General features: G+C 52.8%; 2 protein-coding genes across 2 annotated transcripts in view; one reads left to right on the top strand and one right to left on the bottom strand.

The window, feature by feature from the left end:
- IGF1R (insulin like growth factor 1 receptor) overlaps nt 1-9,674 on the top strand; it is a 293,279-nt gene extending 283,605 nt beyond the window's left edge. The window contains exon 21 of the mRNA XM_032836038.1: nt 7,916-9,674. Coding sequence (XP_032691929.1) covers nt 7,916-8,297 — 382 coding nt within the window. The 3' untranslated portion in view covers nt 8,298-9,674. The remainder of the gene's footprint in view (nt 1-7,915) is intronic.
- A 9,260-nt stretch (nt 9,675-18,934) lies between these two features.
- PGPEP1L (pyroglutamyl-peptidase I like) lies at nt 18,935-20,572 on the bottom strand. Its single transcript, XM_032835935.1, has 2 exons — nt 20,304-20,572; nt 18,935-19,551 (listed from the first exon to the last, which is right to left on the bottom strand). The coding sequence occupies exons 1-2, from the start codon at nt 20,534-20,536 to the stop codon at nt 19,302-19,304; spliced, it is 483 nt and encodes a 160-aa protein (XP_032691826.1). The 5' UTR covers nt 20,537-20,572; the 3' UTR covers nt 18,935-19,301.
- Nucleotides 20,573-26,733: the final 6,161 nt, after the last annotated feature.

Raw genomic sequence — 26,733 nt, forward strand, 5'->3', positions numbered from 1 at the left:
GGGGTGGGCGGCGCGGTTCTGGGAGCCAGTCTCTCAGGCCGGCGGGACACCATGATGGCCGGGGGGGGGGGGTGGTTGCAGTTTCAAAGAGGGTCTTCTTGATGGTGGGAACCCGCGCCTTCGTGGGGCTGCCTCAGTTTCGCTCCGTCTCCCTTAGGGTTCTGATGGACCGGTTTGCACTGGTCTTCTCAGGCCACACGTCTCTGTGGAGTATTTGCCCGAAGCAATCCTTACCCATCTTCTCCCTGCAAAGTTAAAAGGGGGGGGTCGTGGGGGACACCTGCATGACGGTGAGCGCTCTTGACCCCGTTCCAGAGCCTCCCGCAGCGGTGGGCAGGCCTGCAAGAACTGGCACCTGCACTTGCCTCCGCCGCGGGGCTGCCCTCAAGTGTCCTCCCTGCTGAGCGTGGACAGAAGTCGTAAACCATGCAAGGGACGTGCTCCCTGGAGCTTCAGGCAGTGACCCCCGGGGAGCCTAACGCAGAGTGTCCGCGAGCCTCCTGGGCCTCGCTGCTCGGCCCTTAGGAGAAGCTGCCGGAGGCCAGGGCTGCGGAAGGTGGCTGGGCCTCACTGTCTGGCGGAGGAGGAACAAGTCAGAGGAGGGTGTGAAGGTGGCCTGGGGCGGGGTCGTCGGGTGCAGGACAGGGACAGGTAGAGAGTGGTGCACTTGGTTTCAACACGCACGTGAAGGTGGGGTCCAGAGATTCTTCTGGATCCCAATGGGTGGAAGGTAGGCTACCACCACTAGGACCTCGGACCTGGGGACCAATTCAGGAATTTTCCAGAAATGCTTTTCAGGACCTGTTTGGCTTCTCGTGAGGAAAGATCCCAGAGGGACTGTGGGGCTACGTCTGTGTCTATGTGGAAGACCCGCTAGATCTGCCTCATGCGAGCACTGCCTCAGGCCACCTCCGAGCGGCGGGATGGTTTACAAACATGAGGCAGATACCCTGTCAGGCGGATACCAGGGAAACTGGCCTCAACAGCCATGAGTCGTTTGAGTCATTTGAGTCTCTCAGCAGTTTCCTTGGGGCAGGAATCCAGATGCAGGTGGGCTGGCCCCTCTGCTCAGTCTCAGCAGACTGAAATCTGGGGCCACCTTCGTCCCAGGCTCTGGGCCTCCCTCTTCCACGCCCCTCAGGTTGTCCACAGGATTCAGTCCTGTGGCTGCGGGACTGTCGCCCTCCCAGAGACTGGGTCTTCTCCTACCTGAGCAGCTTACTTCTTCAGACCCAGAAAGACCCTCTCTCCACTGCTTTTACCTTTTGTTTTACCTGATTAAGCCACATCTACCCCAGATAATCTCCCTTGTGGTTAACTCCGAGTCAGCTGATGAGAAAACTAAAATAGCCAAGGGAAGTCCTGTCATCATCCGCGGTCTGACCCGCATTCAGGTGAGGGGTTACAGGGGCAGAAATCTCGGGGAGCGTCTTAGGGTCCGGCTGCCACGGCTTGGGAAACAGAAACCATTGTCCATCAACAAACCAAGCTTTTGTGTTTTTTTCTGAAGGACTGGGTTGCTACCAAGACTGACTCCCCAGCTCCATGGAGATGTGGGAAGCCTTGTTCCCATGGCCCTGACTGCGCAGCTGCAGCGCCTGTGGGCTGGGGGGTGACTCAGTGTGGCACCCCTGTGCTGGGGAGCACATTAGCTGGGCCCTGGGCCCTGTAGCTGCTGTTTGTGAATGTTTGTTCAGCTGAAGCCCATTCTAGCCCATGGACAGTTTGCATGGAAGTATGAGAGAGGACCTACCACTGCCATAGGGAAAGCAGCATCCTTGCATTGCTCTTGTGTGTGTGTGTGTGTGTGTATGTGTGTGTGTGGTGGGACGGCGGAACCCACTGATCATCTGAGCCTGGGCCCAGCATGGGAACTTTGCATGGTCCTCGACGTGGGGCACAGAGTAGGCCCACCAGTGACGGGAGGCTCCTCTCTTCAGTGGGCAGTGTGAATGGTGGAGGGTGGGGAAAGTGTGGCAGAGACAGAGTGGGAGGCAACGGGGTTTCCCAGGTCCCTCAAGAACCTTCCCAATTAGCCTCTTAGACTTCAGGACCCAAAGTTAGAAGAGACTCAAAGGTCATTTAGTTTAAAAAAAAAAAAAAAATCACTTAGTGCATTTTCTTGCCTAGCATAGAAACACTCCCTCTCCCAACCTGTACCTGTACCAGTTTTCCACTGCAGGACAGTATCCCAAACTTAAGAGTTGAAAACAACGATCAGCATTTGCCATCCCACAGAGTGTCTGAAGGCGGAAGCCTGCCGGCTGCAGCCTGAGTCTCCCGCCCAGGGCCGCTGTCCGCAGTGGGCTTGACCAGGGCTGGGACCCACTTGCAAGGTGGCATGCCCATGGGGCCAGGTGCCAGGCAGCTGGCTTCTCCCCGAGCAGGCTCAGCAAACGCTTCCTCTGGAAGGACAGAGAGGAAGTATTTTCCAGCTCCAGGGGCCCACACGGTTGCAGTGACAGCCAGTCACCTCTGTCACAGAGCCAAAGCCGTCACACGTGCCACGTGACAGGGCACGGCTATGCTCCCGGACAGCTTGGTTTGGGGATACTGAAGTTTGAATTTCCCGTACTCCTCACATCACAAAATATTATTCTTATTTTGATTTTTTTTAACCACTTAAAAGTATAAAAAACCATTCTTAGCTCCTAGGCCTTACAAAATCGGCCGCCTGGCCACAAGCGCCTGTAGCTTGCCTCCCCTGCCCCAGAGCAGAGCAGAAACCATGGTGGCCTTTCCCGCCTAACATCGGGGGGCAGCCCTCCGTGACGTGGCTAGAGATTACAGAGGGCCTGCTCGGCCGGGGGGTGGGGGGCTGTCACTGGGGGCTGTTCTCTCCGAACAGTGTGGCTGCCGTATTCTTGTCAGCGCATTATAAGAAAGGTCTTCCTTCAGAGCGGAAATCTAAGTCATGGAGCACAAGGAGTGATGTGCACTGAATTCGCATCCGGGTGTCTGGTGCAGAGCAGAGGCGGTGGCTAGAACCCGCGGCATGGTTGCAAGCTTGGAGGCAGTCCAGGAAAGCACGTGTGCATTGCATTCATGTGGTTTGGAGGTGGTGGGAGGAGAGGTATTGTTTTCGAGCTTCCTCTTCGGGATAAATGTTGGCCGCTGAGAAACTTGTAGGACTCCTAGAGTTGAGCTACCTCCCGGTGACTGGAGTTTTGATACTAATTTAATAGGCATGGGAAGCAGCCCACCTGCCACGGGAAAGGGAGCGCACTTCCTGTTCCCAGCACAGAGTGACCAGGAAACTCGCACGGAGAGGTTACCGGTGGATATTAGATGTTTAATTCATGAGGCATTTCCGGCTTTGCCATCCAGAACCCCCCCTTGGCCAATTGTTCTCCCTTCTAAGAAAATAACAAAAGGAAAGGAGGCGAGTTGGTTGTATAGGGAACATCTGGGTTGGCTTGAACATATCGATGAGCCTGGGTGAAGGAGGGTCCTGGGAGAGGACATCTTTGGTTACCGGCACGGCAAGAACAGACTCCTGTTTCTCCCAGAGGAGAGGAGAGTCGAGTCACTGAGCTCTTGGGAATTGCCCCAAAGCCCCTCTGGGCCTCCATGTGGGAGAGGAACCCTTCGATGATGTGGCTCCAGGGGTCTGAACGGGCCCCAGTGTGATAACGTGGGGTGGGGGGAAGGAGCAGAGGCTCCCGGGGGCCCTCAGCTCAGCGTCCACGCAGGCAGGTGAGGTGGACTCCTCCGCAGTGGCCGGTACGCCAGTACCCCGGTGGCCAGGTGCCCCGCAGCTTCGAGGAAAGGCGGAGTGGTCCAAGCCACACAGAGTCCCATCCAAGCTTGGGAGTCTTAATGCCGAGACTTGGTTTGAATTAATTTCAAAAGGGGCACGAGATCAGCTCTGGCTCATGGTTCGCTGGTGGTTCGCATTTTAAATCGATGCCACAGCCCATCTCACGGCTCTGTACTTACACCACGAATGTCCTTGCGTCCCGCTGGCTACATGCTGACTGCTGACACCCCAGAGACGGTGGCAAGGCCGGGTCCTAGCTCTCAGAAGCGGGGCGGCGGGACCGGGTTCTCACGCCGCAGGCTAGAGCTCGAGCAGAGGGGCGCTTGGAGTCATAAGCCCTGGGCCAAGAAGCTGTTTGATCTTCGGTAAAACTTCCGCAGTGTCACACGTCCGGACAGTTGTCAGGGACGGTCTACAGCACACGGGACAGAATTTGAACTTTTGAGCCCATCTGAAACCGGTTCAGTAGGCTTTGCTGATTAAGGCACCCTCGGCGCCGGTGAGCCATGCTGGTTTGGTGGGACTCGGGCACTGGAGTAGAATCAGGACAGTGAGGAATGGCCGTCCTCGCCTGCGCAGCCTTCCGACCGTGGGCTGTCTCATGGTACCGGGGCCCTGCATCTGATCTCGGCCTGAAGACAGAGTGGTGTGTGGGGTGGGGGAGTCCAGCGGTCCTGCTGTCCCACTGCTGGCCCCAGCTGAGAAGAGGCTCACGAGACAATCCTGGCTGTTCCAGGCTGCCAGGAGGAGGTGAAGGAGGGGCACACCAAGCCCTTCCGGGCCTTTCTGGAATCTGGTCTTTTTTTTTTTTTTTTTTTTAAGATTTTATTTATTTATTTGACAGAGATCACAAGTAGACAGAGAGGCAGGCAGGGAGAGAGGAGGAAGCAGGCTCCCTGCTGAGCAGAGAGCCCGATGCGGGGCTCGATCCCAGGACCTGGGATCATGACCCGAGCCGAAGGCAGCGGCTTTAACCCACTGAGCCACTCAGGCGCCCCTCTGGAATCTGGTCTTTGTTGCGACAGTGGCCGCATGTACAGAGGCCACGCCGCACCTCACTTCTTGGCTTATGCTCACAAGCTGCGTGCGCGCACAGCAGGGCCGAGAGTAGGGTGCGACCCAGGGGCCCTCAGTGTGCGGGATGGGAGGGAGCGGGCCAGTCGTCGCTCTTCCCTCACACTGCCCCCCCACCCCGGGGCCACACTGGGCTCCTGCAAGCGGCTTTACCCTTCACTGCCAGGCAGGGTGTGTGGTGTTCAGCCCCGTTTGATCTCCTCCCGCCCCGGGTGAAGGGTCGGGCGTACCCCTCCCCGGCCCCCAGAAGAGGGCATCCGGGAGAGGACAGCTCGGCCTCACCAGAGCCGACTAGTTGTAAAACATGTGCTTTTTTAAAGAAGAGGTTTATCAGCCCATAAATCCTTCTAGAGCCTACTGGAAAGTTTTCTTGTGGAGATAGTGTAAACAAGGTCTTGGATCCTACAGAGTGAAAAAGACTTCCTTTTATGGGCAGCCCTGGAAGGGCTGTGACTCGGGGATGGGTTAAGAGAGGCATCACATGGCTTGTTTGTGCTGATGTCACTCCAGTCACTCCCCTGCCAGTGGCACCTCCTCACCCCCCCCCCCCCAGCCCCTACCCCAGCAGCCCTGAGCCAGCGCTCATCACGTGTTCCTGGCCGGCCACGCTTCTATTCAGGGACAAGTCAGTCAGCCAGAGAGGAAATTGCAGCCGGGCCACAGAGAGGGGTCCTGTGTATTTATGGCCTGACTTATTTGGGGGGTTAGGGGGGAGGGGAGTCCTTTTCCTCCGGTCAGGGAAGGTGGGCGTGCTTGCCAGGGGACCCAAGGCAGGAGCTCCCTGTTTATCAGTGCAAATCCCCCAGAGCACTTGTGACCAGAGGAAAGGCACCCGGTCTCCTCGGAGGACCAGGGTTGCTTTTGTTGAGGCTGAGAAAATGCCCCTTTTCCTGAGGTAGGTGTTGCTCAAAGCCCAGCCCTCCTCTCCAGGGGAGCGCCCCACCCCGCTCACCCTCACTGCTCACACAGATCATGGAATCTCTTGGTGCCTCCACTTCTTCAGCTACGAAATGGGCACATATTCTAAGGCGCCTGCTTCCCAGGCTCGGGAGGAGGAAGGCAGCTCACGTGTGTCAAACCCTGCCTGCCACCCTGTGTGTCACTGAGCGCATGAACTGGGGGGTCGGTCCTGCCATGCGGTGAGTGGCATGGCCAAGGGGTCAGGGGTAGTGTGAGGAGGGGAGCAATCAGGTCAGGCTTCACATTTTGTCCAGATCTTTTTCTGCCGGAGGACGGGTGGCAGACATTTTCTGTATAGGGCCACACGGTGAATATTTTGGGCTTCTAGGCCAGTCTCTCTTCCAGCTACTCAACTAGAAGTTGTCCCTTGAAAGCAGCCACAGACACATGTAAACAAATGGGTGTGGCTGGTCCAATAAAACATGGTTTACAAAAACAGGTAGCAACATGGGTGGAAAGCCTCTCTCCTATGTCCACCCTCAAAGTCACATCCTTTTCCCTCCCAACTACTTGACATCTTTTCCCCAGTTCTTTCAAGGTAGCTGGGGCCATTAGCTTAGGATCGTTCTCTTGGCAGACTGGGTTCTGGGTCCCACGGGCTTCTCCCCCGGCTTCTTCCCCTGGGACCAGACACAAGCAAGTGCTCTGTCAAATGGTCAGCCCGAAGGAAGGCCAGAAGCCAATCTGGGAGCCTCTGTGCTTCCCAGATATGGGGAGTTCCATGGTGCCATCTTTATTGAAAAGCATCTCTTTAGCTAGAAGTTTTACAGAGAATAGAATTTTCTGGCAAGAACAACAGTGGGAAGGGAAGGTTCTTTTGCTTCCAGCTCATGCCAGAAAGGGCCACTGGACAATCCCTTCTCGGAACCGTGGCCTCCTCCGGCTCTGGGGCCGGCCTGGTTGTTTGCTCCGTCACCTTCCTTTCCACTCCCAAGGTCTACTAAGCTGGGTCTGTCTGGGTTGTGGGTTCATCAGAAGCATTCCCTCCTCCCCCGGCCATCCTGAACCGTCAAAGCCCAGGCCTCCCCTAGGTCGGCTGGCCCCACCACCCCGTTCCTCCTATCTCCTTCCGGGCGCAGGCTCTGGCTCTCCGGGCGCCCCGTCCCATTGCCAGGATGACTCCCGGTGGTCACGTGGTGCTGAGGGTTTTGCAGAGGTTTGCGACCCAAACGCCGTCGTGGTCCAGCTGGTGAGGCCCCACACGGGCGTCACGCTGTGTCTGCTGCCTGCCTCTACCGGCACCTCCTGCCTTGTTGGGCTCTGGATGCAGGTCTTTGCTGGGACTGTCACTCAGTTTGGAGCAGCCTGGATCCGAGAGCAGGCTCTGCGTGGTGGGGCGCGCCGCAGGCAGCCTGGGCGGCGCTGGACAGGACCCCCGGGCGACTTGGAACACGTGCTCCTTCCGTTTTGTCGCCGCACCGCCCCGCTGCCTGTTCTGCAGGCCCCCTGCTGGCTGTCCCAGCCCCTGAGGGAAACCTAGAAATAGCAGAGGTGGGATTAAGAGAGAGCTCACTGTCGGGATAGTTGCGATCGCTTCTAACCCTTGTTACCGAGACACCAGAGGTTTCCTGCACCCTGATTCCAGAAATAATGTTCCATCCGTGGCTATAAGAGATGCTTTAAACAGAATCCTGTATAGGTTTTTTATTTTTATTTCTTTCTTAAATATTTGTTTATTTTAGAGAGGGAGTGGGGGAGGGCCAGAGGGAAAGAGAATCTGAGGCCCACTCCCTGCTAACAGTAGAGCCCGACTCGGGGCTCTAGCCCCTGGCCCTGAGATCATGACCTGAGCTGAAACCGAGTCTTACACGCTTCACACGCTGTGCCACCCAGGCGCCCCTGTTTTTATGTCTTAGCACTGTCACCATAACACCTAGATCTGTCCTCCTCGGGGAATGAGCTCTTAGGTTTTGCCCCAAGAAGGGTCCTGGGTCCTGGGTGAAGCGAAAGCCATGGTAGGACATGGGACAGGGGAAGCTGAAGGCTCCTCGGGCCATCGAGAGAGAAAAGCAGAGGCTCAGAGAGGCGGCAGCGCCCTGGGGTCTCTGCGTGTGGCCGGGGGACTATGGCGAGGGGCCCGGGGAGGCGGCGGGGCCCATGTGCCGTGTGTCCTCACCTCAGGTTCGAGCTGATGCGCATGTGCTGGCAGTACAACCCCAAGATGAGGCCCTCCTTCCTGGAGATCATCAGCAGCGTCAAGGACGAGATGGAGCCCGGCTTCCGGGAGGTGTCCTTCTACTACAGCGAGGACAACAAGCCGCCCGAGCCGGAGGAGCTGGACCTGGAGCCCGAGAACATGGAGAGCGTCCCCCTGGACCCCTCCGCCTCCTCGTCCTCCCTGCCGCTGCCTGACAGACACTCAGGACACAAGGCCGAGAACGGCCCAGGCCCTGGCGTGCTGGTGCTCCGAGCCAGCTTCGACGAGAGACAGCCTTACGCGCACATGAACGGGGGACGCAAGAACGAGAGGGCCTTGCCTCTGCCCCAGTCTTCGACCTGCTGATCCTGGGATCCCGGATCCCGTGCAAACAGTAACGTGTGCGCACGCCGGGCGGCGGGTGGGGGGAGAGAGTTCGAACAATCTATTCACAGCCTCTTGTACCTCAGTGGATCTTCAGAACTGCCAGTGCTGCCCACGGGAGACGGCTTCTCTGCAGTAAACACGTTTGGGATGTTCCTTTTTTCAATATGCAAGCAGCTTTTTATTTCCCTACCCAAACCCTTAACTGACATGGGCCTTTAAGAACCTTAATGACAACACTTAATAGCAACAGAACACTCGAGAATCGAGTCTCCTCACGCTTTCCCGGTCACTCCTCACTTCTCTCAGACCTGTCTCCCGCCCTTCCTCCCTCCCTCTCTCCCTTCTCTCTCTCTCCCCTTTCTCTTTCTCTCTGCTTCATAATGGAAAAACCTTTGCCACAAGCCCAGCTGGGACGCCCTTTCGATCAGATTGAGGAACTGGCCGTCCCTCCCTGTGGCCCCACATTGCCCCCCCCTACACACCTGCCTGTCACCGTAGGTCTTTATAAAAAAACAAAAACAAAAAACACGTTGAGACAGAATTTTTTTAACTGTATCTTTCACCTTTTTAGGGACATACGAAATTGACAAAGGGCCATCATGCGTTCAAGGTTGTTACCATTTTAATGCTGCCAAATTCTGCCAAAACCCTCGACTTCCTCCCTCCCGATCCCGGCACCTGTTTCCTTGTTTCCAGAGGCATGGGGCGAGCACGGTAGCTAGTCACACCATTTAGGAGCCACGTTGAGGACACACTCCATCTGATCGCCCCTGGTGTTCTTTTCCAGTCCTACGTTCACACAGGTCCAGTTGCTTTTTGACTAGGTTATTATTTGGGGGAAGTGGACAGAATGGGATTTTTCTCTCAGTGGAGACTGGGAGAGGTTGAAACCCCTCTTCCCCACCCCCCCACCCCACTTGCTAGCCCCCAGGAATTCTGGAGAAAATAGGCCCTGTCGAGAGCCTGGCAGGCTTTGAGGAAAGGTCGTCCACGTGCCAGTCTCCTGTCCCCCCACCTCGGCCACCACCCCCCACCGGTTCCCGGCCCCCCAGGATGCAGATGGGAAGGGGTTTCCAGGGACTCAGCCCAACTGTTATGCAGGTTTGCAAGGAAAGGAATTCAAACACCACCACAACAGTAAGAAGAAAAGCAGTAAATGGATTCAAGCATTCTAAGCTTTGTTGACATTTTCTCTGTTACTAGGACTTCTTCATGGGTCTTACAGTTCTATGTTAGACCATGAAACATTTGCATACACATCGTCTTTAATGTCACTTTTATAACTTTTTTACGGTTCAGATATTCATCTATACGTCTGTACAGAAAAAAAAAAGCTGCTATTTTTTTTGTCCTTTATCTTTGTGGATTTAATCTATGAAAACCTTCAGGTCTACCCTTCTTCCCTTTCTGCTCACTCCAAGAAACTTCTTATGCTTTGTACTAGCGTGCGTGACTTTCTTCCTCTCTTCCCAGTAACTGATACTTCTATAACATAATTTGCCATGAACTGTTTGATGCCTTTTTATAAATACACCCTCCCCTCCCCGCTCCCCCCCACCCGTTAGTTATGTTCTAACCCGGAGGCTCTGTGGGCACGAGGCTGGCGAGGGACGCAGGCGGGCAGCGGGCGGCACCCCACTCCTCGGCCTGCTCCCACACGGCGCTGGGGTCTGTTTCAGTGCAAGACACGATACAAACTCAGGTCAGAAAAAAAAAAAAAAAAGAGGTTAAATACTTCACACATCCTTGTTCAGTGTTTCTAGTCGCCCTTGTTGGAAAGTCTCACCTTCTCTTTCCCCGCACCTTTGTTTTGGTTGTGACACACATATATCTATTTTTTTAATTCTTGGGTACAACAGCAGTTTTAACTGCAGACACTAGGCATTTGGATTACTATCTTTTTTAATGGATATTTAATCCTTCCATCCCACGAGAAACAGCTGCTGAGTCCCAGGGTGCAGCGGGCGTGGTCCAGTGGGCCCCTCTGCGGCTCCCGCCGCCACCCTCCAGACTGACCTCCCTGTCTCTAGAACCCGAAAATCCCCAGGTCCCTCCTTGGCACCGGCGGGGAAGGGGCCACAGGGTCAGCCTCCTCGGGTTGGCGGTGAGCCCTCTACCAGGTCTGGCAGCTGGAGGGCCCGGTCGGGGCGAGCACCGCCACGGTGGCCGGGGAGCCCCATGCTCGCTCCCGGGGGACGGGAGCCCTGGCACTGGCATGCTTTTCCTTGGCCGGGAATCCAAATCCTCGGGGCCCGGGGGGTCTTGTTTTGTTTAGTTTTTAGCACTTCTCACCAGAGTGATGACAGCATACGAGTTGCTTCTGGGATGGAAATGTTTAAATTATGAGTAGGAACAAAGCTCGAATATGATGATTGCTAGTTGTGACTGGAGATTAAACACGAGAAAGCAAGTGTGTAGTGCTTTCCTGCTTGTCGGTAGCTTCAGTCCTACAATTTTCTCTAGCCTCTGTCCCATAGTTTTTTCCCTTAAAAAAAAAAATGAGAAAAAAGAAAAAAGTTAATTAAGAAGGTATTATATGTAGGAGTTTTAATTTATTTTGTGATACCAGTTTCAATCACTGTAGAGAAGCCCCATTATGAATTTAAATACTGAGAAAATGGTTGTGTGTGTGTGTGTGTGTGTGTGTGTGTGTGTGTGTGTAAGACAGGACAGTTTTTGGGTTTTTTTTTTTTTTTTGCTTTTGTTGTTTTTTTTTTTTTTCTTGGTTTTGGTTTTCAAACATTTATCTACCTCACTCTTATTTTTTATATGTGTATATATACAAAACAATACATCTCACATTTCTCAGCACCTGACAATATGCCGTTGATACCAGTAACCTCTATCCACACCACAGGCCGCACATACCAGGCGAGGCAGGGGGAGGTCAGGCTGTATCCCGGGGTCAAAGCAACACTAATACACCTCTCCTCCCATGTCAGACAGCTTGCCTTTTCCTGAGATGTCTCGTTTTGTGTTGCCTTCGTTCTTCTTCTCCCAGCTTGGTTTCCTAAGAGGTTGTGAGGTGTTAGGATTTCCTTCCTGCCGGCCCACGGCGCCCGCACTCTGCTGGGAGGCGAGCACACCGAGCCGCGGGGAGGCCCCTGGGCTGCCCCTGGCTCTCTGGCTTTGAAAGGGACTTCGCGCAGCTCCAGCAACAGACAGATTCTGTCATTGGGAGAGCGCCCGTCTTCTAGGTTTGAAGGGCAGGCAGGACCCAGGGAGTGGGGTGGTGGGGAGGGCAGGCCGGCAGTCTCTGGGTTAGAGTCCCACCCAGAAAGGTGTGATGTTTGGATTTGGGTCACGGCTCCGGCCGCCATGGGCAGGCCTGCCCGAGGTGGGGACGTGCTCTCACGGCGCTGGGTCAAGTTCAGTGGTGCAGCCACAACAGCCCTATTGAGAGCTCGGTGTGCCAGCTGTGCGGGAATGCAGAGGTTCCTGACCTGCCAGCCAGTCCCATTCAGGAAGTACAGAGGACGGGAGTCCCCCCGCCCCACCCCAGACTGTTGCGCAGCTTCGCCCTCATCTCCTCTGCCCCCAGGCGAAAACAGAGACCAAACCTTCGGGCTGGAAAGGGCCGGTGGTCAGCGCCCAGCCTCCTTCTGGGGTGGCGCACCTCCTGCCAGGGCTGCGCCTTCATCCCGTCCTCCTGCTGCTCACACGGGTGGAGGGCGCGTGTCCCGATTCCAGCAGCTGCTCTCACAGGCACTGGTGACTCGATCTGGGAAAGGTGGTGGGGGTTTTCCCGAAGCAGGGATGGTTCCTTTCAGTTCTAGCGCTGTGGCTAGGCTCGGGAGCGCTCTTTCCACTGCGAGAACACTACCCTCTTTTCCCAAGGCCCCTGGCATCGTAAGGTCACTGAGAAATACTGTTGGATCAGGGTTTTCTTCTTCCACACTGTAGGTGACCCCTTGGAATAGTGGCCGCTCCTCTTTTGCACATACCTACCGGTTTCCACAACTGGATTTCTACAGATCATTCAACTGGTTATAAGGGTTTTGTTTCAACTGTCCGAGTTGTTGGTGTCCTTTTGTTTTTGTTTTACGTAGGTGGTTTTTCTTTAAGTAGAAAGAAAACACTAATAGTGTAGTGCCCATCATAACAAATGCTTCAGAAACACTTAAATAAAAGAAAATTTTGCTTGTGTGATGGTGCAGTCATTTTACTGGACCAAACCACCCACCTTGACTATCCCAAGGCATCATCTATCCACAGTTCTCGCCTAATTTTATGCTGATTTTCCCGCCTCTTCTTGATTTTTCTCTTTTGTATGCTCCAAATAATCTAATCAAGCTGAGTTGTGGCATTTTCCATGCAACCTCCTTCTGACAGCAGCTCACACTGCTTGAAGTGACGTGAACCACTGAGGCACATCATTGAATTGATGTGAGCATTAAAACATTAGCACACACAGCCCTTCCCCGAGGCAGCAGGAGCTGGTGCATTCTGGAGACACTGTGGAACTTCAGCTGTGCAAGACCCAGACCACCCAGCTCTCCTTTATGGGATGTCATGATGTTTGACACACAATTGGAATGCGCTTCCTCCGTGGAAGACAGAAGACGTGTTCGTGGCCAACGCTGGCCTCTCCTTCCAGCCTGTTCCTTAGGACTTGGGACATTTCGATGGGAGGAAACGTGGCTTGGTAAAATCTGAAAAAAAAAAAAATAATAATAAATAAATAAATAAGTGCTTATTGTGGAACTACCCGACGGCAAAATGCTTGGCAGGAGGTGATGAGCTCCGGTTGGGATAACATATGTACGAGCCAAGTATGATGCCGGACTCTAGGCCAGTTTGTTCCACCAAAGCCTCTTGTCAGCAGCTCACCTCTGCTGGCAGGTGGCGGGGCGTGATGCAGGCTGCTGTCGTGGCAAGGTCACATGAGCTCAGATGGGTGAGGAGCCTAGGGTGCTTGGTCCAAGGTCCACGGCTGTCACTGCTGGGTCCCCCTAGGGAGGCCTGTGTCAAAAGCAACTCCCTTCCAAAACATAGGCACCCTTCAGTTGGCAGTAATGCTCCACCGTACACCCTGGCCCATCCCAACAGTCCCACTAGTACATTTAAGGTTTGGGGTTTGTTCTTTTGTTACTATTACTTTTGTGTTTGTCAGCTGGTTTTGTTTTTGTTTTTTTTGTTTTTTTTTTTTAATTTCCTGGGCTAAGCAGCATTGGGAGATATGGACCAGATCCAACCTCTAAGCACCTGTGATGAAAGTCAACCTTTTTTACTCCCCTCTGACTAGTCGGTGGTACAAATGAGAATTTCAAGAGAGGATGTTGTCTAGATTGAACCTCTGTTGCCAGAGATGCTGAAGATACAGACCTTGGACAGGCCAGAGGGTTTCATCTCGGGCCTCCAGCTTAGATGACTCGTTGATCACTTAGAGAAAAAGCAGACTGGACAATCCTTGACGGTGGGATGATGGGGCAGTAAGGAACCACTGTAATGGGGACGTGATGTGAAGCCAAGCAAAGACTGGCGAGCAGAAGGGTATGGGGCTGGGAAGAAGGATGGGCCATGTTTTGAACCTGATGGTTTCTGAAGGTATCAGACCACATCAAGGCTCAACAGTCCCCCGTGGGCATTGGGTTTTGGCAAAGAAACCGAACATCCTCCTTTGGACACTGTTGTCGCAGAGTTCAGTGAAATCGGTCCAGAATGGAACTGCACCGCATCCGTCAGTTGTCAGTTCTGGGGCATGACTTTAGGGTTTGTTTTATTTTGTTTATGCAAGAACATAATGATCGCTCATCTGTATGTCCACGTTTGTGTGTGTCCACATCCTTCTGGTAAACATTGTTCTAATTAGTCACTCATTAGCGTTCTCAATAGGGCTCTCAAGTCCAGTAGATTACGGGTAGTCAGTTGACGAAGATCTGGTTTACAAGAACTAATTAAATGTTTCATTGCATTTTTGTAAGAACATAGAATAATTTTATAAAATGTTTGTAGTTTATAATTGCCGAAAATAATTTAAAGACACTTTTTTCCTCTGTGTGTGCAAATGTGTGTTTGTGATCATTTTTTTTAGGACACCTGTTTCCTAGCTAGCTTTACAATATGCCAAAAAAAAAAAAAAAAAAAAAAAAGATTCTCCCTGACCCAGGCCATGGTTCACCCTCTTTTCCTCCATGCTTTGTGCCCTAGCTTGTAACAAAGGAAAGATGATGACTTAAGAAGTAGTTCTGTATCTTCAGTATCTTGGTCTTCCAGAACCCTCTGGTTGGGAAGGGGATCATCTTTTACTGGTCATTTCCCTTTGGAGTGTAGCTACTTTAACAGACTGAAAGAACCTCATTGGCCAAGGACACAGCAGAGGTGTTGCAGCCCGGCAGCAGCCATGGCGCTCGTGAGCAGCTGGCGGGTGGGGCTGGTTGTCAACCATTGTCCGGCAGTGCCTGGGGAGGGAAAGCCCGGATGGCACAGCTGATGGTTTCACAGTGATCACAGCATACAGACTTAGCATGCGAACGATGGCAATTCTGGTGCACACAGGCCCTTTGCTTACATGCCTCATACCGTGATTTGTGCTTTGTTATAACAAGGAAGAGACCCTATTTATTTTATTTAAGGCAGAACATTGAAGACACATTTTTCCAGTCCAAACCAAGTCCATTTAAGTAAAAACGACACACACACACACAAATGTGTTTCAGTCGGGCTCCATTTCCTCTAGCCCCCAGTGGGTTATTGGCCATGTCTACACTTCTCCACAAAATCTCCATCAGTAGAAACATCTGGATGTTTTGCACTACATGGGAGAAAGGTCCAGAAACAATTAGGGGTTTTTTTTTGTTCAACTGTTCATTGAGATGTTTGGCGTTGCATATACGCATCCACAGGTGGGACAGATGCTTGGCAAAAACACCTGTCTGCTTTCTAAGCCAGTGAGGTTGAGGTGAGAGGTTTGCCAGAGTATGTCTACCTCTGGGACAAAAAAAGAGAATTAAACCAGAAGGCGCAATGGAATGGATGCATCACAAATAATGCATTTTCTGAGTTTCCTTGTTTAAAAAAAAGTTTTTTAAAAAAGTAAAAAAAAAAAAGGTAATAACATGGCCAATTTGTTACATAAATGACTTTCTGTGTACAAATTATTCCTAAAAAAAAAAATTCTTCTGTTTATAAAAAAAATCAGTAGATGAAAAAAATTTCAAAATGTTTTTGTATATTCTGTTGTAAGAATTTATTCCTGTTACTGCGATATACTCTGGATTCTTTACATTATGAAAAAAAAATACTTTGTCTATTTTGAATGGCTGAAGCTAAGGCAACTTTAGTTTCTCTTACTCTGCTTTTTTCTAGTAGTTAAAGTACTACATGGTTTAAGTTAAATAAAAGAATTCTGTATGCATTTTTGCTGTCTGATTTGGTTCCCCTCCCTTCTGGAAGAATCGGAGGCTTCTGAGGCAGGGAAGCCGAGCCACGTGTGGCCCGTGTGTTCACACATGTCGCTCGGAGGTGTTCTGCGGAAAGGCTTTGCTTGCTTTCTGACAGCTGAACCTTCTCAGCATGCAAATTGCTGGTGAAGACAGGGAAGCTATTCGCTTTCTCACTCCATTAAATCAGCTCGAAGAAAATTTGAATACATAAGATACAGAAATCTGTACTTCATTTTTGACTGATCTGTAGACTTCTGCTATATCTTCCACTGACAGGAGTCAGGCCCGGGCAGGTTTGCTGTAGGTGACTCTGGGACAAAGGACTCACACTTCCCATTTCCCTGTCCTTGTTGGTACCTTGCAGCCAGCACACCTGCTCGGGATGCAGGTCAGAAGCAAGCAAGCGTGCACAGGCTGTGGCTCACGGGAGGTGTTCGGAACGTTCCTTTCTAACTGAGGATCTTGGCCTGTCCCAAGGCCTCTACAATCCAGGCATTGTTTTACTGCTGGGAGAAATGGCCACAGTAAGAAGTATGAATGTATATTCAAAGGAAACAGGCTGGAAGTGTTCTGGAATCAGACCAGAGACACACAGACACATGGGGGAGCGGGGAGGATGCAAGCTGACCATTTCACTGAATTTTGATCGCAGGAAACTCCAGAAACAAAGTCAGGCCACTGTATAAAGGGCTAAACAGCAAGGTGTAGGCAGTTAAAGTAAATCAAAGGCCATAGTTATTTCAGATCTGGTCAGTCACACACATATTTGGACCTAAAAACAAAAGGCCTTTCTAAGAGCAAGGACTCTCTCAAGTTCTCGGGGTGGCCCCGGGGTTTCTGCTTGTCACAGAGTGTCTGGCCCTCGACCTCGACCGACTGGCCCTAGGTGACAGGTGGCTCCAGGCAGTCTCCAGGCTCCTTTCCGATGGGCATGTGGGCTGCTGGGGAGGTGGGCACTAGGAGTGTCCTGTGTGGGTACACGCTGTGCTTCCTGCCAGCCGCGGTGCGCTCTGCACCCGTGCTCTGCCGGGAGCAGCGCAGCGCCTCCCCCCAGCGTGCCGCTCCGAGACCACAGAGCCCCCAGGGCCGTTTCCGTAATCCGGCTAGGAGCCCATACTCGGTATGGCGCGTGTGTGTAGAGCATGCACTCATCGCTGGCCGCCTCGCACATCCCTTCTCTCAGCAGATGCTCACAACTTGGCAAAGAAAGGGTTTTTTTTTTTTTTTTAAATAGATGAGCAAACACACAGACCTGCCCAAGACCCACCAACTAGTATGTGACCAACCCAGAGTTCAACCTGTTTACACGGGGTCAGCTTTCAAAGGGACTCTGAGCGACCGCAGCCCAGCCACAGGTAAACAGGCCCCAGGACATATCCACAGGGGTGGATGGACGGCCGCTGAGCCTCAGAGGGACCCGGGCCCTCTGGGAATCTTCCTCATGAACACCGGAGGTCACACAGGGAGAGACGACGGAGACGTGCATCAAGAGGGAGCTCTGGGCCTCCTCACCAGATGACATCTAAAAGTCTATAAAATGTGTATGGTTTGGTGCCAAGCAATCTGAAATAACTCCGAAGCAGGGTCCTGAGGCCCCCTGCTTGCCCCTGGCCTGAGAGGGAAGCTACAGTGGGGAAGGGGAACAGGGCTCTCGGTGCCAGGTGTTTGCCTCCAAATCTAGAAGCATCTCTGCATTTAAAACCATGCAGCCGGACCTGCACGTGCTGGCCATGCCATCCCAGCCCACTTGGCCGGCTCTGATCTGCTCCAGGGGACTCTGATCTGTTTCATGTCAACTAAGCCAGTTTCATTTGCAAAAGGGGTCCTGTATAGTCTGTACCAAAGGCTCAAGTATGCTAGAGAGCTAATGATAAAACAAGCACAGTCTGCCTAGTTCCTTTGTTGTTAACCGGCACATGCTTTTCCTTATAGTGAAAAAATCTGGACACAGAATAAACAATGCTTTAAAAAAAAAAAAGTAATGAAGTGAAAGTGATAGTTGTGAGCACAACACCGTAAGAAATTTCCCAGAGCTTAGCCACTGCCACCTTCCTCCAAAGGGTGGCATCAACCTCATCATCAACCCCTTCCTCCAAAAACCAATGTATCTCAATGGATATTTGCCCCCAGAAAACCTTAGACAAGCAAAACCTTGCTTTGAGCAGCTTGGCACTCAGAGCCAGGGCAGCGTTGCCCAAAGGCAACATGGTGGCTGGAAAGGAGAGATTCTGGTTCTAAAAGGTAAGGATAACACCCAACCTGGCAGAGAAGCCAAACCTGGCTATTATCCTTTGCTTTAAGACCAAACACGACTGCTAGGAATATAAAATAGCGCAGCCACCATGGGAAACAACATGGCGGACCCTCAAAACCGTAAATATAGGAACACCTTATGATCCAGCAATTCCCCTTCTAAGTATATAAACAAAACAACCGAAATTAGGGACTCTAACATATTTTTTTTTTGCACACCAGTGTACACAGTAGTAGTACTCATAATAACCAAAAGGTGGAAGCAACCCAGTGTCCACCAAAGGATGACTGGATAAACAAAATGTGGTCTGCACAAAAATGAAATATTACTCAGTCTAAAAAAGGAAATTCTGGGGGGCGCCTGGGTGGCTCAGTGGGTTAAAGCCTCTGCCTTCGGCTCAGGTCATGATCCCGGGATTCTGGGATTGAGCCCCACATTGGGCTCTCTGCTTGGCGGGGAGCCTGCTTCCTCCTCTCTCTCTGCCTGCCTCTCTGCCTACTTGAGATCTCTCTGTCAAATAAATAAATAAAATATTAAAAAAAAAAAAGGAAACTCTGACACATGCTACAACATGGATGAACCTCAAAGACGCTGTGCTCCGTGAACTAAACCAGTCACAAAAGAGTATGATTCATGTATACAAGGTCCTTGGAGTAGCCAAATTCAGAGATGGAGGATGGAATAATGGTTGCCAACGGCCAGGGGGAGTGGGAGGGATGTTGTTTAATAGAGATAGTTTCAGTTTGGGATGCTGAGAAAGTTCTAGAGATAGACAGTGGTGATGTCTGTGCAAGTGAATATCCATAAACACTGAAAAACGGTTAAAAGGGTAAATTTTATGTTGTATATTAAATACAATTTTACTACTAAAAAGAGTAGAAAAAGAAAAACCAAACAGTAGAGATTCGAGGGTCAGAAGCAGCACACGGCACCTGATGCATGAGGGTGGAAGCCAGGGAGGGGTAACAAGTGGCTGCTCCCCACCCCCGTGTTTCCCCCTGGCCAGCTGGTCACAGATCAACCCACCACATGCAGCTCTGCCCAACAGGTCTGCGGTTTTAGCAATCTGGGCAGGATTCCACAGGCCCCTGCGCAGTCTTTTTAAGAGAAAAAAAAATTACTAGGATTTCATTTTATTGTCATGAAAACCATAACTGAAGCTAGTTAATCCCTTGTGAAATGTCTGCCTTTCAGAGTGTTCTTCTTTCTTCTGACAATAAAATAACCCTTTGTGATTTCGTTGGGCTAATTCAGAGCTTTTTTTCCTCGTGTAAACTGTTTTACAAGCCATTTTTTAAAAGTCTCTCAAAGCACAGCTGAACTCTGCACAGAGGATTGAAACATTTAATTTTCTCTAAAGGAGCAGTCCCCCAATTGGTTCCCCTGGGCTGGAATCGCCGCGGTTGAGTTTTCTGCGAACGAGGCTTCAAGCTCAGGCTTTCTCAGCTCCTCCAGCATGTCCTGGATGATGACTTGCAGGGCTTTGCCCAGCAGCCTGGCTGGGAACCAACGGGATAACCGAGGCACGTGGATGAGGGCCGCGTACCCATTTCCATGATGCAAAGACAGGTAGTAGGTGTAATCACAGACGTATCTGCAACCACATGAAATGCTGTGTTACTACTCCCTGAGCCAGCCTCTAATCCCAGCGAAGTGTAAGCATAAGGGACAGTGCAGCATCCCCAAAGCACGAAGACCTCGGACTGCCACCTAGGGAGTTTTAGGATTTGTTCTTCTGCCTTAGAAAGAAGAGTTGCTGGAAATGAACCCGGGAGAGACTGATTCTTGGTCTCACGGTCCCACAGTCAGCAAGCAGCAGAGCCTGGGAAGGGACCAGATTTTCAAGCAACTAGTTCAAAACACTTTTACACCCGAACCCCTCTCATTCATGTCTACTGAGTCATTTGTTTATTCATTCTTGGGGAGCGGTGGGGGAGGGGAGGGGAGAAACTATCTACCGGTGGGTCAGAGTTTGGAGGAACCAAGGTAAATTCATCTCTATGTGGGGCTAAATCACAACAGTTAACTCACAACCTGGGCGGCCATAGAGAAAAAGCACCCACAAACGTCAGTGGCTCTCAAAATATGCCTTCCCAGCTCTTCTCTATCCAAGCAACAAAGGCCGGGGTTGGGGTCGGGGGCTTTGGACCCGAGACCCGGGGCGGGGACGACAACTTGGTGGTCTGCAGGAGCCCCCCCAGCCCGTCCCGGGGTGGCACCGCGTGAGCAAGTGCCCAGCCGGACCCCGCAGGATGGCCTTCCCGGGGAGAGACCCTGGTCGGAGGACGCGCTGCGGTCATTTCCCCTCCTCTACCCCTTCAGGGACCCAACACCCCCAGTAGGTACCTGCCGGCATCTCGAGAAAAGATCACCTCCACACCCTCCACTGCGAAGCGCTTGCACACCGCCTTCATGCTGACCTCCGAAGCGATCACTTCCGGGCCATCCGGAAGGCACTCGCCGCGCGCCGGCCGGAAGCCCCGGATGTCGGCGTCCTGGTAGCTCCGGTTCTTGGCGCACTGCTCCAGAATGATGGCCTGGGCGGAGGTGTCCATGCCGATGTGCACAACGAGCTGCATGCATACATGCGGCGGCCAAGAGATTAGGGAAACTGAGACCTGCTCTGCTCCCCGGTTATGGCTGAAGGGCCAAGCCCAGCAAGAGCACAGGGTGCAAAGCATCACAAAGCCCAGATCTGGACTCACCTCCGGGCTTCCCCGCTGACTCTTCCCTCCCCTCCCCCCACCATGAATGTGCGGGAATGCAAAACAACTGGATAGAAACCCATGTGACATTTAATTTAACTACTTTTATGGGGCAAATATTCTTGACGGGTGATGTATTTCCCCTTCTTTTCCCTGGGGAGGGGTCCCTCCCCGGGGAGGGGTCCCCCCCCCGTAGCTAAGACTAGCACAGGGGAAGCTTACCATTTCCGGGGAAACTCCCCTCTCCCCTCTCTTTTATGAAACTCTAATAAAGGAAGTAACAGTGTGATAAAATACTGTTGGGATTTTTTGAGCTGATTATTTTTCCTCTTTGAAAAAATAGCCGTGTTGTGTTTTATCAAAACACCTGGGGCAGTTGTCTTAATGGTTTGGTGGTGTGTGTTGTGTTAACCTCATCATCAGGACTTTCTATTTTTTGGACATTTGTACCAATTTTTTTTATATAATGACTGTTCAGATAAAAAAAGGCTGGGTGTGATGAAGATGGGACCTCCCCAGATGAGCCACCTGCCAACCTCCCTTCCAGGCGTAAGAGGTCCTTGTCTCTCGCTTCACCTCACAGCCAACCTGCCCTGCATGGCCATGGCTGGGACCTAACCCAAGGGCTTATTGGTTGGGTGGAAACTATCTCTGAGTCCCGGCAAAGAATAAAGATTCCATTTATTTTCCTCCTTCCCTGTCTCCAGAATCTTCTTCCAAGATCCACTCTTTATTTCAGCTTAAACTTTTATGAACAGACTCAGAACCTTAGAAAATTGGCTGGGACCTTACTGGTGGGACAACCCTAGAACCAGGGTCCAGGTGTTTACAGGCTCTGGGACTCCACCACGTCATCATCTCTGACCCCATTCCCCCAGCTTCACTGCCTCCCCAGCCATCGTTTACTTGCGGTTTAAGATCTTCCCAGATTCTGGTGACCTTCTGCTTCACCTCCCTGTAATCTACAGGCAGCTGGAGAATCCGCAGCTCTACGTCCTTGTCACCGTTCAGGCCCAGCTTGGACAGCTCCTGCAGGAAGAAGCAGGTAGACTCACCCTAATGGGACGACCCTGAAAAGCTAACACTTGGGTCACTCACTCTATTCCCAGGGTCTTCTGTGGGCCTGGACCCTGCCCTCAAGGAGCTCATGTGCTGGTGAGGGGCCAGCAGGAGAGTCACAGTTCCTGCCCCTCAAGGCCCCAAAAAAGGGGTACCCCCACGGCATATCTGACCCAGCCTGCCGGTTAGAACGATGGTCCGCAAAAGCGATGGAGGGTAGATGTCGAGAACAAATGGGACCGAACCAGATGAAGAAACTGGGGACGAGCGGGCCAGGCAGGGGGCTTCAGAGGCATGGGGAAGAATGAGGACCAGAGCCGCTGGGAAAGCTAGTGGGACTTGGCGCTGGGCAGAGGGTGTGGGGCAGGGAAAGCCTTCCTCTGGGTGTCCTGCATCTCCAAGGACAGGATGTTTAGCACCCCTGGACTCTGAGCTGAGCATTAACTGCCTGTGGCACCCCTGGGCATTCTGACAAATAAGCCAGCACCATCAATGGTGTAACAGGAGGCACTGCACGTGGGTAAGGGTGGGAACAGAAGCTAGAAAAGTCTATGGAATCCAGACTGGGTGCTCCATTAGAGTTTGGACTTTAGCTAGAGCAAAAGAGAGCCATTCAAGGATTGTGTGCAAGGAGCTAATGGGTCAGAGCCTCTTCCTAAGAGGATGGCGGTAGAAGGGGGTTGGGGGTGGGGGTGGGGATCATGAGGTTGGCTTTGGACCTGCTGAGTTTGAAGGGGAGGGAGCTGGCTTCTTGGCTCTGTGCGTTTGGAGCTCACAGAGAGGATTCTGGGAAGACAGTAGCATGTCAAGGCTGCAAAAACATGGGTTTAGATGAGATCTGGATGGGGTGGGGCGGGGGGCAGAGATAGGAAAGAAGTCCTGTGGAGAAAAACCCAAGGTCAGGGAGCACCCTCCTTCACAGGCAGGAGTTTGGAAGGAAGAAAGTCAGGGAGTGAGATCTTAGGCCTGTGCTGTGCACTGTTGGGAAACGTTAAATCAGAAACCTGCAGGCCGGTATCCTTTCCCCACTCCAGGAGCTGGGCTTGTCACCAGGATGGTTTCGGATTAGCACCTCTCTTTTTTCCTGCCTCCCTTCGCTGGCAATTTAGGATATCCAGGAGCGTGTCTTCTTGGAGAGAGGTTGCTGTTGGGCTTGTCAGGCCTGCCCAAAGTTCAGCGACGGGACATTCTGGGGCCCTGCCCTGGGCTTCAGAGGAGACAGGCTGGGATGATGGGCCCCAGTGCAGATCGGCCTCTGCTGCTCTCATGGAGGAGAGCACTTCTGGCTGACTTTCGATGTCTCAGGTCTGGCCTTGACAAGCTCGGCGGTCCTGAAGGGCTCAGCTTGGCCCACCAGACACCCACTCAGAAGCCCAGTTCCTCCCGCCGGCTCAAGCTTTTTCCTCTTCCAAAAGTAAGTGCCAAGATCACATTCCCATTTGGGACCTGAAGGGGGACTTCATTTGCCTGACTCCGGTGGGGGGAGGCAGGAAGGAGGGCCGGGTCACCTGGGACGGGGGCCTGGAGGCTGAGCTTCCAGATGGACATTCCAAGGGCCAGACAGACCAAGGGGGTTCCAACTCCTGTGTCCCTGTCTTGACCTGTCCTGTGGGGCGTGAGTGAGACAAGAACAGGGAGGCTGGACCCCTCTAGAAGCTCTCATGGGAGACAGGCAACACTCAGGCCTTTGCCTTTGATGTGAGGAGGGTGAAGAGGCCGTGGCTTGGCTCCCGGCTGCTTCTCAGACCCTAGTCATCTGTGAAGAACTAGTTTCTTCTACTCGGTGGCATTCTTACGGGGTCTGGCTCTGAGCAAAGCCTGCAGGGGAGCCCCAGAACCAGAGAGAATTACCAGGGAATCTGCCCTCAAAGCTGACCCCCCAAGAAGCTGCTGTAGCCCAGCCGTCAGTGGAAATGTCAAGTAATTACGCTCACTAAGCCTATAAAGACGCGGTGCCCCAGGGATAGGGACATCCACACTGAGCCAGGCAGGCCCAGTCAGGCCCAGCACCAGCTGTCCAGTGGTGACTGGTCAGCGCCCCCTCTTCGCAGAGGAATGAGGCTCTGGTTCTGGGTTGGCACACAGAAGCCCAGACCAAAACAGGCTGCGGAAGGAGCCCCCCTCCCTTTTTCTTTTTTCCCTACCTCTGCTTTTTCTTGCCACCCCACGCCACGCCAGCTGAGGGGAGAGGAGAGAGGAAGCAAGCCCCTGGACATGTTGCAGGTCCCACAGCTGCAGCTGGGGTTCTGTTGGCTGGCTTTGGGGAGCTCTTTGCATGAGTTTCCTGTGGTGTCATGACAAAGTGGGTGGCTCAGTCGCAAATTTTATCACCCAAACCTGTAAGAAAGGAGCCCCAAATCCAGGTGTCGGCAGGACCATGAACCTGTAGGAGGGGGACCCCGCCTGCTTCCTCCAGCTTCCGGGAGTCCCAGGCAGCCCTGGGATGATGGGCCCCATCTCTGCGGGCTTCCCATCTTCCCTCCGTGCACAGCTGCCTCGAGTCCAGGTCCCCCCGTTTTATAAGGACGCCCAGTCCCTGGCTCCGTCTGAGGCTGTGCTTCCCAGAAGGCGATGGCATCACCCTCGCCAAAGTAGGAAGTGCCAGGACGCTGAACTGTCGCCGTCCCGGGAATCCACAGAGTCGCTGTGGGATGGACGGTGTTCGACGTCCAATTTGACCGCTTTGTGTTTTTTTTCTGTATCTAGGAAATAATTCCCAGGAGATTAAAGCATCCTGCTTCTGCTCATCACGCATTTCCTTTTAAGCGGCCAACCTGATGCCCAGATGCACTTGACCGCAGGCTGGTGCTCGTGTACCCCCCTCCCCGTGGGTTCCAGCAGAAGTCCGCGGCCACGGCCCAGCCCCATGGCCAGCCCCATGGAAACTGCGGTAGAGGTCATGTGGTCACGGACTCCGGGTTGGATAAGGACAGGTGCCACATGCTGCGTTCCATCAGCTTGGCCGTGTGTGGCCATCCAGTCAATGGCGAAAAGCTTCGTGTCTAGAGACCCTTGGATATGAGATTTGCACATAAGGGCTTGTGGACCTGTGTCGACTTGAACTTGTTCAGGCGTTGCCTTCAGTGTCTTCCTGGTGTATGCTCTTTCTAACAAGAATGTCACCCTCTTCTTCTCTCTCTCTCCACTGTTGTTCTGACAAGGGAAGAGCCTGCAGCTTGGTGGGTCTGCCCGGTCACCAGACTCTTCTCAAGCTGCAGAGCCTCCCCAGGGAGGAGGTGACTGCGGCCACCCACACTGTACGGCTGCAAGTCCGGGGGCCTGAGCTGGGTCCCCTGGAGCCTTTCGACCTGGGGGCGGGGGCGGGGGCGGGGGGTGTGGATGACAACTCAAGGACAGCCGGGAGAGCGTCCATACCTTCATAGGCTGCAGGCCTCGCCTGGACCCTGGCCAAGCCGCCTGGGCGACCATGGGAAGTCTGCGGCCATCCCAAGGTCACCAGGACTGGTAAGGGACCGTAGAGGTATAAGAGAGGGTCCTATGAACTGAAATATGTCCCCCCCCCAACATTCATAGACTAAGGCCCTACCCCTCCCAGTGTGATGGTATTTGCAGACGAGGCCCTTGGGAGGTGACAGATGAGGTCAGGAGGGTGGGGGCCCCAGGATGGAATTAGAGTCTGATAAGAAGAGGAGGAGACAACCAGAGCCTTTCTTTCCTTGCTACATGAGGACACAGCCAGAAGGTGGCCCTCTGCCAGCTAGGGAGAGGGTTCTCACCAGAAACGGAACCTGCTGGGCCTTCGTCTCACACTCAGCCTGCGACTGTAGTCCTGACTCGGGATATTGAGGAAACTTTTCTAACTTGACATTATGAAGAGAGTCTCCAGGCACTACCTCATGGGGACAGTCTGCTCGTTCTCTCATTCTCTCTCTCCCACTCACACACACACACTTGGTGTCCTGGGCCACCTACCAGGGCCCATGGCAGACAAAGGCATTTTACAAAAAAGAAGGGCAAGCTAGTGCTCCTCACCAGCCTCAGTCTAGAACGAGGAGGGCGCAGGGCAGAAGGGGGACACGGACAGGGCCAGACCCCAGCTATAGGGCCACAGCGAAAGGCGTGGGCTTTGGGGTCAGGAAGACGCTGGTTTGAGACTTGTCTCTGCCACCTTCCAGCAGGCGAACTCAGGCATGTTACAAGCCTGGGTGTGACTCCATTTTCTCATCTGTGAAATGGGGAGAATGAAAGGTCTGAACAGTTTTCACGAATATTAAATAAGAGGATTCACCAGAAAAAGTGCCTAGCACAGTGCCTGGCACACAGGGATTTATATAAGGGATCAGTGCTTATAATTAATCATTATAATTGGGAAAGTCAGGCAAGGATTTATTGAAAGTGACATTTAGTAGAATTTGATGAGCCTGGGGCCTGTCAGAAGCAGTGAGTCGAACATTCTGCCTAAGCAGAAGGTAGGCCTTCCCTCTGCTGAGCAGGGCTGGTTGTTTTAGCAACGAGAATGTAGGTTCTGTGCAGACCTGGAGGGAACCAGGGGTTTGTGCTTCCCGGATTGGCACAATGCTTCGTGCTCAAGGAGGGGGGAGAGAGCGAGCCTGGCATAACCACGTTTGCCACAGCGGAATCCTGAGGGCTGTGCCAGCCAGAGGAATGACAAGGCCCAGCAGGACGCCGAGTGCCCACGCAGGGCCCATAGTCCCTCAAAGAAGCCCAAACCCCACCAGGTGCTAAGGTCCTGGGGAAGCAGGGAGACTGCCTTCTGCCTCCTTCTCCCACTTCTTCCTGTCTCTGTGTCGCCAGAAATCTGGTCACCAGGAACACATGGTAGTTTAACAAAGGGAACCGAAAAGAGGGAAAAAGACACCAGTTGCTCTCCGAATTTTTTCAAATCCACCGAGGCTGGGACACCAACTGGTGTTGGAAAAACAGTTGCTGTTTTTTCCAAAATGTGATTGCTTCCCCTATCAGATGTGAGTTCCCGGCTAGGACCGGCAAGCAAGGATGCGTCTCTTCATTCAATCATTCGAGCAAAACTC

This window comes from Lontra canadensis, unplaced genomic scaffold, assembly GCF_010015895.1.
Source record: "Lontra canadensis isolate GAN:19392208 unplaced genomic scaffold, GSC_riverotter_1.0 scaffold89, whole genome shotgun sequence".
Taxonomy (NCBI): Eukaryota; Metazoa; Chordata; class Mammalia; order Carnivora; family Mustelidae; genus Lontra; species Lontra canadensis.

Coding starts and splice junctions, on each gene's coding strand:
- PGPEP1L (XM_032835935.1), bottom strand. CDS start 20,536: ATGCAGCTCGTTGTGCACATCGGCATGGACACCTCCGCCCAGGCCATC. Junction 19,552..20,303: donor TTTTCTCGAGATGCCGGCAG/GTACCTACTGGG, acceptor ATGTGGTTGCAG/ATACGTCTGTGATTACACCT.